Source organism: Galeopterus variegatus, unplaced genomic scaffold (assembly GCF_000696425.1).
Source record: "Galeopterus variegatus unplaced genomic scaffold, G_variegatus-3.0.2 Scaffold7918, whole genome shotgun sequence".
Lineage (NCBI taxonomy): Eukaryota > Metazoa > Chordata > Mammalia > Dermoptera > Cynocephalidae > Galeopterus > Galeopterus variegatus.
Window position 1 is genome coordinate 1 of NW_007734029.1, and position 20,546 is coordinate 20,546.

Genomic DNA, 20,546 nt, shown 5'->3' on the forward strand with positions numbered 1-20,546 from the left:
TTGAGTTCCCAATGCTAAACCGGTCTCTGGCCCTACTTTCGGGCCCGCCTTCCCGCCCCCTTCATCTCTGGTCCTGTCTCTACCCCTCCCCCATACCCCCAGGTCCCTTAGCGCGGTGGCTCCCCTGCCCCCCACCTGCTCCCCGGGCCCCGCCCAGCAGGTGTCTAGTCCCTCCCACCAGCCCGCAGCTCCTCCTGCCCGCGGGCAGCCCCGAGAGGATTCCCAGTCCTGCCCGCCGTGTTTCGGCCCCTCTCACTGGGCCCACAGCCCGGCCCACCACCGTGCTGCCGGGTCGCGATCACCCCTCCCGGCCCCGCCCAGCCCCGTGCCCCGCCATCCACAAACCCTTCCCACCCCCAGAGAACCGCGCGCTGCGCCTGGTGGACGGTGGCGGCCCCTGCGCCGGCCGCGTGGAGATGCTGGAGCGCGGCCAGTGGGGGTCCGTGTGCGATGACACGTGGGACCTGGAGGACGCCCACGTCGTGTGCCGGCAACTGAGCTGCGGCTGGGCAGTCCAGGCCCTGCCCGGCTTGCACTTCGCGCCCGGCCGAGGGCCCATCCACCGGGACCAGGTGAACTGCTCCGGGACCGAGGCCTACCTGTGGGACTGCCCGGGGCTGCCGGGAGACCACTACTGCGGCCACAAGGAGGACGCGGGCGTGGTGTGCTCAGGTCAGTGCGCGGCCTCGTGGAGGGGGTTCTGGGCTGGCGGGCATTTCCCCCGCCCCCAGGATCCTGACCTGACCCTGCCCCGTGCGCCTCCCCCGCAGAGCACCAGTCCTGGCGCCTGACCGGGGGCGCGGACCCCTGCGAAGGACAGGTGGAGGTGTACTTCCGAGGGCTATGGAGCACCGTCTGTGACAGCGAGTGGTACCCGCCGGAGGCCGACGTGCTCTGCCGGGCCTTGGGCTGTGGGACCGTGGTCGAACGACCCAAGGGTCTGCCCCACTCGCTGTCGGGCAGGATGTACTACTCCTGCACCGGAGCGGAGCCCACACTTGCCAACTGCTCCTGGCGGTTCAACAACTCCAACCTCTGCAGCCAGTCGCTGGCAGCCAGGGTCCTCTGCTCAGGTATCCCTAACACCTGTCCCCCCCTCCACACACACACACAGTTTGGACCAAGAGTTCCACCTGAGTCCAAATCCTAAGAGCTTGCAGCCCAAGGACCACAGCTTGGACTAGATCAGCAATGGCAAATACTGGCATAAGAGGGACCATTGCCCTTACCGAGCCCAGGCAGACATCACTAATCAGTCAGGGCGTTCTTTTCTACAGAGGCTTGACTCAGCCCCAGCATCATGAATCAAATGTTTATAAAGACATTAATACGTGCTAAGCAATGGTCCCTCCCCCTTGACTGGAATTGGCTCAAGAGTTTAAAACAATTTGTGATCCCAGGACTGGTGATCACCATAAAAATAATATTAGGAGACACTAATAATAATGTCCTTGACAGCATCTGGAACCCTAATCATGTGCCAGGCAGTGCCAAGCACTCCGTAGCTCTAATTCCAGCTAAGCCTCATTTTCACTCTATGAGTTGGGTTCTACCATATTTCACCAAATCTAAGATGGCATTGATTATGTCATGCCATTATTATTTTATGTACCATAAAGTAAAACAAAGGCTGTCAAAACAAACTCTTGATATGCCATCAAGTATAATGATTGAGGCCGTCATCCCGATTTCAGAGGCATTTAAGTGTGAAAAGTGTTAGACCTGAAGAAACATGGTATTAGCATTCTTACCGAGTTCAGACATCTGGTTACAAATTCTGGCTCTGAGGCTAGGGCAGTCCCTTAACCTCCTAGGGCTTCAGTTTCATAAATATGTGGATGCTGATACTAGGCACTTCACACAGTAGCTGGGAAATCAGATAATATCTACAAGGGGTTTGTAAGCTCCATTCCATGGTAAGCATACCTGTCAAGTGGGAATGCTGATTATAATAATGAAGATAATGTCAGTTCCCCATTGCCTGAGACCATAAGAACAAATTAAAGACTGAATGGAAAAGGGATTTGTTGTCTGTAGCAGATTATACAGAAAGAAGGGATAATTCATCTGTTAGCCGCTTTTTCTAACCAAAGAGCCTTCCCAGCGTTTAATCTTTGAGCTCCTGCTTATTGCAGGAGGGTGGAAAAGGCCCCAGTTCCAGGTCACTTGTCTGTCCCGTACAGTCTCTAGCACAATGCCTGGCACACAGTAGGTGCCCAGTAATATGTGTTGAGTGATCGGGTGGTGCTTTCTGATAGGTTCCCGGAGTCTGCACAATCTGTCCACCGAAGTCCCTGCAAGTGTCCAGTCGGTCACTCTAGGTGAGTGTTGCTGGCTGTGTGGTGTCAAAGAAGTTTGGGTGTGCACGGACGTGTGTGTGTGCGTCTTTGGGGGGTGGGAGGGACTGATGGTTTGTTCCCCAATCCCCCATCTGCAGCCAATGGACTTGCCTCCTGGGGCTCCCTGGGTACTTTGAGCTCCTGCTACCTCCCCTCCCTGCCAAGTCAGCCCGCAGCTCACTGCGTCCTGATCTTTGGTGGACAGGAGTCCACACCCGCCCCCCAACTCTCCTGTGAGCTCCTGTAGGGCAGGAGGATAGAGCTGGAGAGAGAGCCAAAGCTGGTCTGATACCACCTCGAGCAGAGGTGATCTTGGCCCAGCCAGTGGTGGGGATGCCGAGGCCCAGTTGCTGTGTTTATTATGTTCCAGGCGCCAGGCCTAGCACTTTACAGCCATTATTTCCCAGCCCTTTACTCTTCTCAGCAGCCAAATGGGAGAGTTCTTGTTGCAGCCCTTACACTGAGGAAGAAGCTGAGGCTCCGAGGCTGAAGTGACAGCCAGCTCTGTTGGCCTGAATTTGCATCCAAGGCTCTAACTCCAGACCTCTGCTTGATCTGTCCTCCAGCTGTGTGTAGCTTGGCTGGTGACAGGGCAGACTCCTGGGACTCAAATCCCAGCCGTGCCTTTTGCTAGCTGTGTGATGCTGGGCAATTCTTAACCTCTCTGAGCCTCAGATTCCTCAACACAAAATGGAGATGATAATCATAGTACCTTTCTCCTTGAGTTGCGAGGCTCCAGTGAAGTAATTTTTGTAAAGCACTCAGAACAGGGCCTAGTGCCCAGTATGCCTCTCAGGGCATCAGCTATTCTTATGATTATTCAGTCCAGGCAGAGAGCCCCTTGCCACCCCAGGACACCCACAGGGGCAGGCCTAGTTTCCCTTTCCCTGTCCCCTGACTCCCTCTCACCCTTTCTTGGACACACCAGAGGAGGATGGACAGGGGCATGGGGACAGAGTGAAGGGGCACCAAGTCCTGACAGAGGCCATGGCCATGGATGAGGGCACAGAGAGGGAATGAAATGCTGGAGACCATACGCAGGCTGTGGGTGAGCTCCTGCCAGGCCCATGGCACCCCTCATGCACTCTTCTTGAGGTCAGGGTGGGGAGCCACGCCACCCCAGAAGAGCAAAGAGGACCCAGCCTCCGAGGACCACGCCCCAGCCCACGGTCCATCAGCCTATTCATCAGCCCCTTCCCTGGCCATAGCGCCTCTGTATTGGTCACCCCATAGCCCCCACAGCCCAGCCTCTCCCTTGCACCCACATCCTGCTGCTATCCAGCTCCCCATCCTGGCCCGAGCTGCTCCCTTTGCAGATAGAAAGGGGACGGGGGAGAATTAGGACAGGGAAGGGGTCATCTCCCAGGGGAAGCAGACACTGCCCCCAACCAGGGTGCTGGGATGATTTCATCTGCCCTCTCCCTTGCTGCCGTCACTACCCTTCATCCAGCCCTTGTGGTCGGGACACTCCAGGACTCCAGGATTGCTAAGCAGGTGGGAGGCCAAGAGGGAGCTGAAGGCAAGATATCACCAGAACAGGGTCTGCAGAGCTGGAGGCCCGAATCACTGACCACGCTCCTGCCCTCATGGAGGGTGTGTCTGGTAGGAAGGAGGGGTCCAGGCACAGAAAGAAGACCCAGCTCTCTCGATGGTCTGCTCACGGCCAGGGGTGGCTCAGAGTCACCTTCTCTGGGAAACCAGTCCTCCCCCATAGAGAATGAGGTGTCCCTTGTAGGGCCACATGCCCCCAAGGTGCCTGTTCATACCTCCATCACAGCAAGTGTCTCAGCATATTGGATTGGGTCTACTTGTTGACCTCCTCACTAGACAGAACCCCTCAAGGCCTGTGATACTTTCGTCATATTTGTATCCCCAGGACCTAGTGCCCGGCACATGGTGGGCACTCAGTAATTATGTATTGGACAAAGACAAAGTACTGAAGAGCTAAAAGAGAGAGATCCCTGTAGGCTGGTGGTCAGAGGAAAGTTTCAGGTAGTTAATTCATTGAGTCAGTTACTCATTCATTCGACATGCACTAATTGAGCAGCTACTATGTACCAGACACTTAAAAGCAGCTGGGAAAAAGTGAAAAAAGGAAGAAAGGTTAAAAAGGGAAGTAGGTCAGCTGTAGAGAAAACGCAAAGGCAAGAAGGATGAAGAGAAGTCTGCGTCTGTTCCTCTTTCTCCCTAAATTGGGATTCTTGTTTCCAGAATCTTCTGTGACTGTGAAAATGGAAGACAAGGAATCTTGGGAGCTAATGCTCCTCATCCTCTGCATCATTCTGGGAATTCTCCTCTTTGCCTCACTCATCTCCATAGTCTTCATCCTCTTGAGAGTTAAAGGAAAATATGGTAGGTGCCAAGTTCTGGGAGCAAGACAAGGAATCTTGGGAGCTAATGCTCCTCATCCTCTGCATCATTCTGGGAATTCTCCTCCTTGCCTCACTCATCTCCATAGTCTTCATCCTCTTGAGAGTTAAAGGAAAATATGGTAGGTGCCAAGTTCTGGGAGCCATGGGAAAGGTGCAGGGACAGGAAGAAAGAGGCCTGGGGTGCGGCCATCCCAGGGGGATGTGAGCCTCGGGGGAACCCCAGCAGGAATGGCGTGATCCAGCAATGGCCACCCAGCCCTGGCCCTGGGGAGCGCCTCCTGATGGAAAGGATTTTCCCAGCATGCCCAGCAGTGTGGGTCCCATGGGAAGACCAGACCCTGTGTGCGTGTGTGTGTGTGCGTGTGTGTGTGTGCGTGTGTGTGTGTGTGTGTGTGTGTGTGTGTGTGTTGGGGGAGTGAGCAAGGATGAGAGTGAGCAGTAGGACGAGAACAGAACCAGGTAGATGGGGAGAGAGGGCAAAAAAATGACACGTAGGGGCCGGCCCGGTGGCGCACTCGGTAGAGTGCGGCGCTTGGGAGCGCGGAGGCGCTCCTGCCGAGGGTTCGGATCCCATGTAGAGGCCGGTCCGCTCACTGGTTGAGCGCGGTGCGGGCGCAACACCGAGGGTTGCCATCCCGTGGCCGGTCACAAAAAAAGACAAAAAGAAAAAAAAAAATGACTCGTAGAATCTCTGCCTCCCCTCCCTCAGCTCTCCCTGCTACAGTGAACCATCAGCACCTACCCACCACCATCCCAGCAGGGATCAATAGCTATCAAGCGGTCCCCATCACTATCCCCAAAGAAGAAGGTAGGATGTCACCCATCCTGGGTGTGGGAGGGCTGGGGAGGACAGGAAGGATGTACCTTCTGGAGGGTCAGTACTCCTTAGGTCAAAGCAGTGCCCCTGCTGGAGATGAGAGCTGGGCCAGCCCATTCACGGACCTTGAGGGACAGGTGACCTTCCAGTTCAGCCATCCTAGGCTTGCAAGTTCTGGACAAATACAGGCTGAGGGCATTTTTGAATCTTGTTCCTTGGAGGAAAGCTCTGTTTTGCTAATTGGCTAGTAGGTTTGTGATATTGTCACCTCTTTAAATGGCCTGCCCAATCAGCCGCCCTGCAGAGTCCCATAAAGATTCTCCTGGAACAAAGTTTTATTTCACATTTTCTGAGTAAATAAAAAAATTGGATCAGTCATCTATCCTTTCACCACATTGCATTATGAATGTATTTAATCACCTTTATTGGAAAGAGTTCAATGACATGAAAACCAATACAAAATGTAGCCAAATAGTATATTCTTTGCACACAGTATCCACATATTTGAAAAGAGAATATAAATATACCATCTAGTGCAAGGCTAAGCACGGAGCAGTCGCTCACCGAATAGTATAACCTAGAGAGTTAGAGCCAGACTGCCTGATTCTCTGGGCAAGGTGAGAACCTCCCTGTGCCTCAGTTTCCTCCGCTGTAAATGGAGATAATAATGTACCTGCTGCACAGACTTCCGAGAGTTAAGTGAGATAGTATTTGTAAGTGTTAGAATGGTGCCGGCACATAGTGAGTGCCGTGTTAAGTGTTTGCTAAACTAAAAAATGCTGTTCAGTTCCCCATATTTGAAATGGGTGGGAGGAGCTTGGAAAACCCAGGCTGGGCAGTCCTGTACAAGATGGGCCACCTGGTACTCTCCCTGCCACTCTGTCTCCTGTCCCTGCCATCCACGCTCTCTGCCACCTCTCCCTATGCCTTTCTTGCCCACCACCTTGCCATGCCCCCCACTCTCTTCTCTCCCTAGTTCCCAAGCTGCCCATCCAGGCCCAGGCCCCACCCCCCAAGGACTCGGACTCCAGCTCGGACTCAGACTATGAGCACTATGACTTCAGCGCCCAGCCTCCTGTGGCCCTGACCACCTTCTACAGTGAGTGCCTGGCCAGGCTCCAAAGGTCCCACCTGCCGAATCAGAGAGAGGGCCTACCTTCAGTAGGTCCCACCTGGTGACCCCTGTAGGGTGACCCCTGCAGGGCATGGGCAGACCCCCCCTGTAAATGGTCCCACCCACACTGAAGTTTTCAAGGTGCTTTGCAACCCTGGAAACATCTCGATATCTCCAGCCATTTCCACTCTGACCTCCATCTCTCCCATGTTTGGCTCTGGCAGTGTAGGGTCTTAAGATCATAACTAGGCCCTTGATATTCATCTAAAGGTAGCTGTGTCTGTGTAAGACATGAGGGAGTCCAGGCGAGAGACGCAGTTGGGATGGTTTTTTGCACTCTGATACCCCTCTGTGTCCCATCCTGCCCTGCCCGACCCCAGCAGTACCACCCTCTGCCCGACCTCACTGTTATGCCAGCTCGCACCTCTCAGCCAGCTTGTCCAGCTCCTCACTCTGCCTGTGGGGGTGGAAAGAGGAAGACAGCACTTAAGGCAGGGCCCAGGCAATGCTGGGAGATTGGACTAGACCAGAGAATCCCACACCTACTGTGGGATCCCTTAGGAGCTTGTCAAAAGTTCCTGAGCCCCAATCCTACTACCTAAGTTAGAATGAGAGTTTGTCTGTGTGTGACAGAGACCCCCAAGTGACAGTGCCTGAGAACCTGGCAGGGCCCAGGCTCCTTCTTTCTGGCTGCTGTGCAGTCCCTAAGATGTTGTTCTCATCCACACGGTCCAGAATGGCTCACCACCATGTCCACATTTCAGGCAGCAGGAAAGGCAAAGACAGGATGCTGGAGATGCCCACGTCGTTGCTTCACATTCACGGTCCAGGACATTAGCCTACTAGCTGCAAGAGAAGCAGGGGAGGCAGCCCGTACCCTGGGCAGCTAGATAAAGGCCAAGGGGCTCCTACAACAGGAGAATGCACAATCAGTGAACAGCTAGCTCTCCCTGCCCCACCTGCTGACTCAGGGCTTCTGGGTGGGCTGTGGATGATTCCACCTCTGTTGGAACATGGACAGGTGTTTGGGAGCCACAGGGATGAATTGTCCTCAGAACCTGAGATTCTGAGCCTAGGCATGTAAGATGAAAGACTGAGAGTCTGAAATCCTCTAACTAAGACTACAAGTCAGTGGTACCAGGCTCAAAAGAGCTGACCCCAAGAGCCCAGACACTCAAATTCTCAAGACTATGAATCTCCGTCTCTCTGATTCTGAAACTTGAAGGCTTCTGCTCCAGGAAGGTTCCTCAAAGGAGCAAACATTGGCCCTCTTCCTGCCCAGAGCTGCCAACGCATGAGGTGGAGGGCAGGGCACGGGGCACTAGAGTTTCTGGCCAGCAGCAGCTGTCCCCTTGCTGGTTTCAGGTGCCCTAGATAGAAGTTAGCGGTCTGCCTGGATTAGGACGTTAGCCTGGGATCTGATGAGAAAAGCTAAGCCCCTCTCTACCTCTAGGGCTGTCCTCTGCCCTGTGCAGCCACGGGGCACTCTCCCAAGCCCAGAGAACACCAGCCCCTCCTGCAGGCTCCCAGAATGAGGAGGTTGAGCCTTCACGCCTCCCCATTGCCACCTCTGTTTGCAGATTCCCAGCGGCACCGGGTCACGGATGAGGAGGTCCAGCAGAGCAGGTTCCAGATGCCGCCCTTGGAGGAAGGTGAGTTGGGCTAGGAAGGAACATGGAAGGGTGATTAGGGTGACAGCCCTGCCTCCAGACTCGGTAGCTCAGCTCACCTTGAGTGGTACCAGCAGCAACCTCCCTCATCAGGTCTTTCCGGACTTTAACAATTCCTGCAGGCAATACGTACTTTCTTGAGTCTGATTTAAAGTCCTCTCACTGCATGGCTTCTGTCCTCACCACTCTCCCTTTCCTGTCCCAGGACTTGAAGAGCTGCATACCTCCCACGTGCCAGCTGCCATCCCCGGACACTGCGTTGCAGAGCCCCTCCCCCTAGGCCCTCAGCACCACCCAAGGAGCAGCAGTGGGTCCAGCACATCTTCCGGGGAGGATTACTGCAATAGCCCCCACAGCAAGCCCCCTCCATGGAACCCCCCTGGGTTTTCTTCAGAGAGGAGGCCATTCCTGGAACAGCCCCTGAACCTGGAGCTGGCTGGCTCCCGGACAACCTTTCCAGGTAAGCTGCACATCCCCAACCCCCAACCCTGTAACGAACTTGGCTGGAGGAAGTGTAAGGCTGGGAATCCTTAGCAAGGCTGAGTTCAAGATTCCAGTCCCAGCTTCACAGCCACTCGCTGTGTGACCTTGGACAAGTCTCTTTCCCTCTCTGGACCTTCATTTCCTCATTTGTCAAGCTAGAGACTTGACTCTCTTGAGTTGTGGGGCTCTGGTGGGTCATGCACTGGCTGTCTCCTGGCAGAGGGTGACTGGCTCTGGGGGTTTCCAGCAGGGTCCTCAGCTGATGACAGCTCCAGCACCTCGTCCGGAGAGTGGTACCAGAACTTCCAGCCACCACCCCAGCCCCCTTCAGTGGAGCAGTTTGGGTGTCCAGGTGCCAGTGGCAGGGGAGGGGACCTTGGGAGGCGGGACAGAGAGGAACTCAGGATTGGATGAGTTGGGGGAGCTATGGATCTGTTGGATACATTAGCCAAAGGGGAAAAAGGAGAAAGGAAAGGGAAAAGAAAAGAGGGGAAAGTTCTTTGTTGTTTTATTGGTTTTAATTTTTAAACAAAACAAGGAGATGAGGAAGTGAGGAAAATGGATGTGGATGGGCCCAAAGGGGAAAAAGGAGAAAGGAAAGGGAAAAGAAAAGAGGGGAAAGTTCTTTGTTGTTTTTTTGGTTTTAATTTTTAAACAAAACAAGGAGATGAGGAAGTGAGGAAAATGGATGTGGATGGGATGGAGAAAGACTCAGAGTCCTAGAGGAAGTGAGCTGCCCGTCAGTGGAGGCATTCAAGCAGAAGCAGCTGGCTGGCCCCTTGGGGAGGCTGTGGTAGCAGAGAGTCTCCCAGCGCTCAGTCATCTGTCATAGCCACTGTGCCAGCGTGAGTTTACAGCCCGGATACAGACAAGGCTCTGCCCTCACGGCTGACATTCGAGCCTGGGAGATGGCAGTGACCAAGATGATAAGATGGTCTCATGCAGCATCATGGGGGAAGGGAGATGAGTTTACAGCCCGGATACAGACAAGGCTCTGCCCTCACGGCTGACATTCGAGCCTGGGAGACGGCAGTGACCAAGATGATAAGATGGTCTCATGCAGCATCATGGGGGAAGGGAGATGTGGACCCAGACCTGCTCAGCCTGTCCCATGGGACAGCAGCAGGGGCAATGGCTGGGCCTCCCGCTGACCTAGCCTTCCGGCCCCACAGGGTCCCACAGTCCCCAGCCCGACTCCACCGACAATGATGAGTATGATGACATCGGAGCAGCCTAGACTGTCCAGCCGAGGCTCCTGGGTGGCTCCCTCGCACTGGCCTCCCCTGCCCCACCCAACCCTCCCAGTTCATCCCCCATGGGGCTGAGAGACCCCCCTGGAGAGATGGAAGGAAACCCCATCCCCTGTACTCTCAGCCCCTGCTGGCACAGCCCTGCCCCGGCCCCAAACAGAGCCCCAGGATGGAGGATGCTGCCTCCCAGAGGTGTGAGCTCTGTCTCAAGGTCAACAGCAGTGTCTGGGCCACCTCTAGCAGCTGTGTGGAGGGGCCAGACTGGATGGCTCCTGAGGTCCCTTGCAACCCTCAGGGGTCTGGTGCTTTGATTCCCTGAGTCTCAGACAGCTCAGGGCCCAGAGCTACTGAGAGGGGCAGAAAAGGGACCCTGGCCCAGTGCTGCTAAGGAGGCCCCATGTGCCAGCGGCTGTTGTCACTCTGATAGGTGGGTGCTGGGGGAGGGGCAGCACACCAGCTGGCCCAGGCCTTTGCTTGGGGTGGCAACTACACCTGGGCAGGGAATACAGCCTTCCTGGGTACAGCAGCTGACCACAAGCAGGATGACTGTGCCACCGACCAAGGGGCTGGGGCCTGAGGCCAGTCCTGCCTCAAGAGATCCTCAGACCCCACCAGGGGCACAGACCTTCCTGCAGTGACTACCCTTATTCTGAGCTTCCTCGACAGCTGATCCTTATTCTCAGCTTTCTAAAGTTTACAAAAATGGTCCCAGCCCAGACCCCAAAATCATGGGCACAGTTTTTATGGGGGCAGGAGTACAGAGATGTCTGCCAGGAAGGGGCTCAGAGGCTGCCCTAAATCCTGAGTCCCCAATTGTCTCCTTGGACCAACCAGGGTGCTGCCAGGATGAACGAATGATTATGTGACATTGCACCAGAGCTGCAAACGTGTCCAGGCAGCCTCAGAGAGAGGCCCGGGGCTCAGGCCAGACTCTGGTGTCCTGCTCTGAGCATCCTGAGATTAAACTGAATTGCTCAATGAAACCAGGACATAAAGTCTTTGAACTCTTATAGAACTCAGGCTGTGGGCGTGTGTGCATGTGTGTGGTGTGCAGTGGAGTCGAGTCCCTCAGCAGCAGAGGAGGGAAGGCGTGAGCTCAAGTCCTTTATTTGGAAGTGGTTCCTGGAAGCTCTGGTAAGAAAACAAGGACAAGAGACCGGGAAAGAAGGAAGACAATACAGAGTGTGCTCACAAACAGGTTGCCGTTGTGGGCAACTGGGGCTCAGTCCTGCTGGGGCCCATGGGAGACACACCTTAGAATAGTCCTACCAAGGGGCAAGGGAGCTGGATAGTGATCCACCACCCTCTGCCTGTCATGGGTGGAGGGACACTAACCCACCGTCCCACCACTATGGAGCGGAGCACACTCCTGTGCCCAGAGAGCCACAGGTCAGAGTCAGAGGCACATCCCGTGAGAAGTTGTCTTCCGTGGGAATGGTCCAGGAGGAGCACCAACAGCACCCGCTACGTACAGCATGTGTGTGTGTATGTGTGCATGTGCACGTGTGTGCAAGTAGTGTGCATGTGTGTGTGTGCACACGTATGCGTGTGTGTGCATGTATGTAGGGCAGGGGCAATGGTGGGGGCAGCTCTGTCCACTGAGGTGGAAGTGTTTGGGTGACCTGGAAAACCGGCTGTGGCTCAGCACCATGAAAAATGCTGGGGACATGGACAAGAAGACACAGGCCTGCCCTCCTGGGGGAGATGGACTCAGAGACAGAGGCCTTGAGCATTCAGCAACCACTGCCCTCCCCTGTCTGCTCCACAACAGCCTGGCTGGGTGGGCAGGGGACGCTGCGCTGAATGAATTCCAACTTGAGTCCCCAAAAGCTCCTGAGGCAGGACAAGGCGAGGGCATTTCATGTTACAGCTGCCTGGCAAAGGGATTGTGCCCAGCCCAGGAGGAGTTGGAGATGGGGCTGGCAGATACAGAGGACACAGTGGAGCGGATTCACAGAGGACTCTGGGCAGTTCCTCCATCCCTCACTCACTCAGAGGGAGTAATTTTAGCCCCGCAGCAAATGGCCAGTGCCCAGCTCTGTCCACAGGGTGAGGGCTGGGGTCATCTCTCCTCCAAGCCCTCCTGGGAGAGGGGTGGGGGGTGGGGGAACAGAAGATGCTGGGCTGTGGATACCCATCCCTGTGGGGCTGGGTGGGTCCTATCTTCCCCCCTCACCTGTCTCAGGTGGAGAGGAGGCGCTCCCCAGGGCAAACGTCACAGGATGTGGTTGCCGCTGGGATGGGCCCCCTCCTCGGGCTCTCTGAACTTCCCCAGAGCCACGGGGGATTCCTAGAGGAGGAGCCACTGCTGGGGTGGGTGGAGCAGACTCAGTGGGGGCGGGGAGGTGTTGCAAAAGCCTTTTTTTTTTCAGACCTAGTGGGTTCAACACCAGTCTCCACCCTGTCCTGGCTGTGTGGCCTCAGGCAAGTCCCTCAACATCTCTGAGCCTGTTTGCTGTAAGTCTGTCTGTAGAGTGTGCACAGCAGGAGTAGTTAGGCAACTCATAGGCAGTGGTGAGGGATAGAGGCTTGGCAATAAATGCTTCCTCTCATTAGTACGTTAATTAATACAGGCGAGAGATCTCCTTAAAACGCTCAGCAGTTCACAGAGTCTTAGTGCGTTGGTGCTGGGGGCACGGGAGGACATGAAGAACATGCTGTCCCACTCTCATTTCACAGATGAGGACACTGAAGCCTGGGCTGGGAAAGGGCTGGTCTAAGGTCACTCACTGGGAGATCACAATTTGGCCCCAGCCACCCCACCCCCGCCCCTGCTCAGACAGGGAGATGGGGACAACTTCTGAGTCCTCCCTCATTTCTCCAGCCTCACCAGAGCTGTCCCCCTCACCCCAGCTCCTCCACCCCTCAGTCCAGGAGAAATTCGGAAACTCTGAGGCACATATCCCCTACCCATTCTCAGCCCCTGGGCAACCTGGGGACACAGTGTCACACATGGCAGAAGGACTGATATCCAGAGGGAGACCACAGAAATTCGGAAACTCTGAGGCACATATCCCCTACCCATTCTCAGCCCCTGGGCAACCTGGGGGCACAGTGTCACACATGGCAGAAGGACTGATATCCAGAGGGAGACCACGGGCCTGGGGGGGAGGATGGGGGCTGTTCACATAGAGGTCTTTTCCCCCATCTCTATGCCTCCCAGGGATTCAGGCCTGTTCCTCACCGAGCCCACACCTGCCAGGCCCCAAGCTGGGACCGAGAAGGCCAAGATAAGTGCCATCCAGGCTTTGACCTGCAAGAGTGCTAGCCCGGCAGGGAAGCCACAAGCATAAGCAGTGGCTTGCCCTCCACTCTCAGGAGACCTCGAGTTATAATATGCCTCAAGGATCTGGGAGAGGAAACACAAAGATGTTCGATGGCCGTGGTAGCTGAATCCTAATTTCAGCAACGTTGGCACGGGGAAGGGGCTATATCCGAGACCAGAGGCCCCGCAGCAACTTCACGCTCTGCAAGCCCAGTGAGAGGACAATGCACAGGGGACTTATGGGGCTCAGGAGAGCCCCTGACCCAGCTGGGGGGAGGCCATCCAGGAAGGCTTCCTGGGGAGGCGACGCCTGATCTGGGTGGTAAAGGGTGAGTAGGAGTTAGCCATGGAAGTGGAGAGTGCAGGGAGTTTCCAGTTAAAGAAATGGCAGGTGCAAAGACAGAGCAAGAAACTGCAGAGCTCTCGAGGAAAAGGGTGGTCCCGCCTGATAAGAGAGGAGGCTGGGGACAGTCAATTCTCACCCCAATCCTATTGTGTGGGTGAGAAAATTGAAGGCCAAAGAAGTTAAGTAAAATGCCCAAGGTCACGCAGCTAAAAAATGACAGTGCCACAGATCGTCTAGCTTCAGAGTCTGAGCGTTAACCATGTCACTTTCAGTAGAAACCCTTTCCTGTCCCTGTGCCATCAAAGCCACATTGCTGGGCATAGCCAGAGCTCCAGCTGGGATCTGTAGATACCAACTGGTCTGGGCGTCAATGGCACAGGCACCCAATGTGCTCTGGGATGCTGGGCTCAGGGACACAGAATCTTTCACTGCCTGGGCAGCAGTATAGAGCCAGGCTCTGTGCTGGGCTCTGGGGGCACAGAGAGGAATGAAACCTGGCCCTTATTCTCGGGGAGGTTACAGACTCTGGGGGAGACAGACGGAGACCCGTGACCACAGTCCATCACCATGGGTTGGTGGTGGTGATGATGGTGCTGGGTAGCATTTACCGTGTGCCGGGCAGATGTTATTTCATATAATCCTCCTAAGGGCACTCCAAGAAGCTATTCTCCTCCCTAATTCTTAAATGAGAAAACTGAGGCCCAAAAAGGTCAAGGAGCCAGAAGCCACACAGCTGGCACGTAGCACAGCTTTTCTGGCCAGCTCCAAGGCCCCAGCGTAAACCCCCCGCACTGCACAGGGAGCGCACGTTGTGGGCATGTTTAACCCACACAAACTTCAGGGCATCTGCTCGCAGAGAAAAAGAAAGAAAAAGAGCAACTGAGCCCACTGTTCCCCTCAGTGAACAAACACCTGAGAGGAGAGAACCAGGGGCTGGGGACCCTCTGTGCCCTCAGATCGTGAGAACTGTTCACCGCGCAGAGAAAAAGAAAGAAAAAGAGCAACTGAGCCCACTGTTCCCCTCAGTGAACAAACACCCGAGAGGAGAGAACCAGGGGCTGGGGACCCTCTGTGCCCTCAGATCGTGAGAACTGTTCACCGTGTGGGCATCTTGCCACACTGGATGGGATTTTAGTTATTAAAGATTCATCTTTTATATGTGGTGGGCCTGAAACACACACCCACCACTTCGTCTGGTTGATGTAACACTGCAGGGAAAACATCTGGGTTGGAGCCAGTGCAGGACAGACTCGAGTACACGGGCCTTCCTTGGGAGCATTCTTTTTCCTTCCCCCGTCTCTCTGTCCCTTCCTTCCTTCCCCTCTCTCTCATTCTTTCCTTTCTTTCTTACTTTCTTTTAAATGGGAAATGCTTTTATGTGGTTCAAAACTCCAACAACATAAATTTATACTATTTAAATCTTCAAGGGTTCAAATCCCTGCACCAGCCAGCCACCAAAAAATAACAACAAAATAAATTCTTGTCATATACACTTTCATCTACAATATCCCTTCCCTCCCCCGACTCCAACCCAGCAGAGCACTATTGTTTCTCTGATGCAAACACAAGCAAATACGCACATGTCTTGCTGCACCCCCGCCATACAGAAATGGTGTTCTATCCACATTCTTAGGCTCCATGCTTCTTTTCACTTCTTAAGTAACCCGGAGAACTGTTTTAAGGAATTCTCAAGAGGAAAGTTACCAAGCACATAGCCTCCTCCCCATGTGGGCCTCCACCACATTGCTACAGAGGCTGTGCAGACAGAGGGGAAGAAGCCATTTACTTTGTCAGGGTTTAGTGGGGAACACATGACAAAGGAGGGGACAATTGGGCAGGCCATTGAAGGATGTGTAGGAGTTTGCTGGGTGGAGGAGAGAGTGAAGGGTGCTCTCAGTGGCTACATGTGCAAGTGTGGTGCACGTTGCCTGAAGCCTGGGGGACGGGGGTGTACGTATGGGGAAGACCACTGGGGAGCATCTCAGAGGGTCTTGTGTAACTTGCCCAGGGGTTTGGTCATTGTCCTAGAGGCTCTGGGAAACCATGAGTAGTTTCTAAGGTAGGGAAGTGGTCTGATGAAACAGATGCTCTAGAAAGATCACTGCTGTGACGTGGAGGTGGGTTTGAGGGGCTGGATCCTGGAGGGAGGGAGGCCAGTCGGGAGGTGGCCACAGAGCATGGGTGGCCAGGACTGGGGTGTGGAGAAGAGGAGAGGGATTGGAGAAGGATTCCAGGATTTGGAGAAGACATGGGAGGTGATTTTCCAACACAGCTGCCTCCAGCCACGATGATAATATGATGACAGTGACATTAATAACGATAAGCTCCAGTCCTGAGTACTTAACTATGTATCAGGCACTGTTCTGAGCATGTGACAGGGACAGACTCATTAATTCAGAGTTTTTCCCAGGGCAGTCAGCGCATCATGGCGCAGCTGGGCCCTGGCTGCTACTCTGCACGGCCTCCTGAGGGTGGTAAGGTCCACGATCTTGCAAAACTGAAACTTGGTACCTGTTATACACTCCTCAAAACCCCTCTCCCCAGGGCCTGGCAACTACCATTCTGCTTTCTGTCTCTGTGATTTTGACTACTCTAAATACCTGATGTAAGTAGAATCATATAGTATTTGTCTTTTTGTGACTGACCTATTTTTCTTAGCATAATGTCTTCCAGGTTTGTCCCCTCCCTATGGCCCTATCTGCGTTTTCCACTTCCACCCCTCATGAAGAACCTCTTGACAGTTCTGGAGATGGGCAGAGGTGGCTGGAGCCCCACGTGGCCACTGGGCATGGGCCCCCATTGGCCACGGCCCCAGGTTCCCGTCCTGGCTTCATGAAGATGGGCTGGAGTCTCCTAAGCAGGGAGGAGCAGGGGAGACCCATCAAGGAAGGGATGAGTTCAAAGCAGCCTCAGTGGAAAGTTCATCTCCCACCACATCCTTCAGCTGTTTACCAGTTTGATGGGGTGCTGGCACCTGACATGAAGACAGGCTCAGCCCTCACCAGCATCATCGAGGAAGGACCGAAATAGCAACAGAGGAAGACAATGAAGAGGGAGATAATGGGCGGGGGGAATAACAAGACCAAAAGGAAACTGGATCCCGCCACCTCATTTCTCACAGTGATGATGGTCTCTTTTCTGAACCAGCCTTGAGCTACTCCTGCTGTGCGTCTGCTCTGGGAGAAGGGGCCTGCTAGCCCTGGGGTCACCACTTCTGGGCTTCAGGAACCCCAGGAATGTTGGGGTTCAGAGAAGCAAGTTCTGTCCTGGACACTTTTCCATCCCAATGCCTGTGACTGCCCAGGTTGGGAGCTTCCTGAGGGCAGGGATGCTGTCCTCTCTCAGTGCCAGGTCACCATAACAGAACTCACCCTGAGGGTGCCCATTAAACTTTCATGAAATGAATGTTCTGGAACTCATGGCCACAGGACAGGACTTCAAATATCATCAAATCACATTGTGAGAAAGCGACGCTGTTTTGAACTCTGTGCCAGTCCTTCTCATGACTGCAAAGAGAACGGCTCGGGCTGGCGTGAGGACGTCTGCAATGCCTCTCTCACCCTTGCCCACCTCCACGTACAACCAAGGGCAGGCAGGTCCTAGGCTCGGACTTCAGTGGACAGGGTACCCAATGAGAGCAACAGCATTGCTTTATTTGAGAATTATCTTCAATGGATAGCAAGTAACCCTGGTTTCCACTTGTGACAGCAACGGAAAGTTTCCTTTGAATTTGTTTTAAATTTTAATAGTTTCAAACACAGAGAAAAGTTGCAAACATAATACAAAGAATTCCTAGATACCCTTCATCTAGATTCCCTTAGTGTTAATATTCTCTCTCCCCTGACCCCTACCCACCTACCAACCTACCCACCTACACACACACACACACACACACACGCACACACTCACACACAAACACTCACACAGACTCACACACTCACACACACACTCTCACACACACTCACACACACATTCACACACATACACTCACACACACACGCACACACTCACACACTCACACTCACACACAAACACTCACAGACTCACACACACTCACACACACACTCACACACTCACACTCACACACAAACACTCACAGACTCACACACACTCACACACACACTCACACACTCTCACACACTCACACACACTCACACACTCACACACACACACACTCACACACACACTCACACACACACCCACACTCACACACACACTCACACACACTCACACCCACACTCACACACAAACACTCAGACTCACACACACACTACACTCACACACACTCACTCACACACACACTCACACACACTCACTCACACACACACTCACACACTCACACATTCACTCACCCACACTCACACACACTCACACCCACACTCACACACTCACACAGACTCACACACACTCACACTCACACACACTCACACACTCACACACTCACTCACACACACACTCACACACACTCACTCACACACACACTCACACACTCACTCACACACACACTCACACACACGCACACTCTCACACACTCACACACACTCTCACACACTCACACACACTCTCACACACTCACACACACTCACACACTCTCACACACACTCACATGCTCACACACACACACTCACACACACACTCACACACACGGATTATTTCTTTCTGAACCACTTAAAAGCATGTTGTCCTTTTCCCCCTAAATATGTCAATACTCAGTGTGTATACCCTAAAAGCAAGAATATTTTCTTGTATAACTACAGTATACTTATCAAAATCAAAACCAAGGCACTAACACTGATATAATATATTATCTAATATACAGACCTCATTACCATTTCACCACTTGTCCCAATAATATCCTTTATGGCAAAAGAAAATCCCAGGTCATGTCTTGCATTTAGTTGTTACGTCTCTTTAGCTCCTTTAATCTAAAACAGTTCTTGAGTTTTTGTATTTTGTGACTTCAGCATTTTTGTAAATACATGCCAGATGTTTTGTAAGATGTCTAAAGATTCCTTTTGAAATAAATTTAAATTTCTAAAACGTGAGTCCATTTAAAGAAAAACTATAAGTAACCCAAAAAACAAAATGGTCCACGGATAAAGCAAAAACTATGAAGATGTAAATGGATAACAGATTTGACAGATGTTGCTTTAAATCAACTTCATTCTGCCCCTGCGTCTCTTCTCACTGGGATTGTCAAGCTCTGAGACTCTGGGTGACACAAAGGCTATCCCAGACCTCTGGCAGGGAGCTCAGGGACCTCTGGCTGGGCTCTCTCCTGGGTGCTGGTGAGGAGCTGGGAGGAAGGCTTGCTTCTGGGGGGTGCATGCTGCATGCCAATCCCTGCCGAGGGTCACTAGAAGAACGGCCATAAAATCAGAATGGAGAACGAAGCCTGACACAGCAGCAGGGAGGCTTGAGTGTGGATAGGAGAAGAGGTGAGTCGCTTGGAACCAGAAGGGAGGGCGGGGGCCTTGGGTCTTTACTGGGCACAGCTCCAGACTCAATGCTACTGCCATTGCCCCATACTCCAGAGGGCTCACCATAGCCGGAGGGGCCTTAGCACTAGCAGGGTGACCTGGCTACTTCTGGACTGCACTAACTATCCCCAGGGTAGGTGGCCTGGGGACAGAAGGCCATGGTGGGTGGCTTTGCCTGGCCCTAGACCCCAGAAAGTCCCTCATAAGGAATGGGTTGTTCCTGCCAGAGGGTGAATATGGCATGAACTGGCGTGGTCCTGCATGGAGAGGTCTAGGTTTTGGGTCTGTTGTGCATCTCTAACTTGTGCTAAGTCTCTCCTGCAGCTTGCAGGATGCACCCACCTCCCTTCAGGTTGGCAAGAAGGTGGGAGGAGAGAGGGTGAGAGCAGGAAACACAGAGCAAACCAGGAAGCCAGGTCACTGGCCACACAAGGGCCATGGGTTTGGGGGAGCAGAGGGGGACCATCATGATCATGTGACAAAGGGCATGGCTGTGTCTCGGCCATAAAGAAAAGTTGGGGGACTACTTAGCCCCCGTTATTTTAGTATCTTATCCTCAGATGAGGGGAGACAGAGCAAGGCCAAGGGGAGGGAGGGCAGGAGGGGAGGCCGTGGGAGGGAGGCAGGAGCTGCACGTGCTGAATGCGGGGTCTCTGGAGGCCGTGGAGGAGAATGTGTCTGTGAGGTGTGGATGTGGGTTGTTTTTCTCTCCCTGCTGTGTGAGAGAGCGGAGGGAGGCCCGTGTGGGCCTGGCCGGGGCTCAGCGGTGGCAGGGAAGGCAGGAGACCCCACAGGCAGAGGGGGTGCTGGGAGCAGGTCACGCTGAAGGAGGACGATTCTGAGGCACAGCCCACAGCCCTGCAGTCCCCTGCAGTCCTCCTGCACTTGGGGGTGGTCGGGTGGGAGGAGCTGGGCTGTGATGGGCCACTTGCCTCCAGCTGGGATGGGGCTGGGGTCCTCTGAGGGGTATCCTTCCCCAAGACAGGTGCATCACGGTCCCCCTTGGTCTGCAGCCCACCCTCTTGCTGTCCAGCCACCACCTTTCCGTTTTCTTTCATTTTCTCCCTCCTGCCTACTGTGCGGTGCTGCACTGACTGTGAATCTGGCTCTCGGGGGGCCCTGGGTGACCTTGAACTAGTTCCATGACTTCTCTGGGCTTAACCTGTCTTACCTGGAAGGCGACAGAGATTAAGGTGCCTTATGGCCCCGGGAGCTTTTGAGGATTACGTGTAGGGGGTTCAGCACAGAGCTGGGCTCAGGGCGAGGCGGGTAAAGGCGGCTTGGTCTGGCCTGGCTGTCTCTTCCACTGTCTGCTCAGACACGCCGTCCCCTCCCCCTTGTCTTCCTCTTTTCCTTTTGGTCTTGTTATTCCCCCCCCCCATTATCTCCCTCTTCATTGTCTTCCTCTGT

The 20,546-nt window shown here is 54.0% G+C and overlaps 1 protein-coding gene across 1 annotated transcript; it reads left to right on the forward strand.

The window, feature by feature from the left end:
• Positions 1-102: 102 nt before the first annotated feature.
• LOC103607984 (T-cell differentiation antigen CD6-like) lies at positions 103-10,032 on the forward strand (the record flags this gene model as incomplete). Its single annotated transcript, XM_008592429.1, has 10 exons — positions 103-672; positions 771-1,073; positions 2,259-2,321; positions 4,551-4,691; positions 5,421-5,519; positions 6,505-6,627; positions 8,223-8,294; positions 8,518-8,772; positions 9,043-9,147; positions 9,968-10,032. Coding segments are annotated over 10 exons (1,796 nt in total), but the record flags the coding sequence as incomplete, so codon positions are not given.
• Between the last annotated feature and the right edge of the window lie 10,514 nt (positions 10,033-20,546).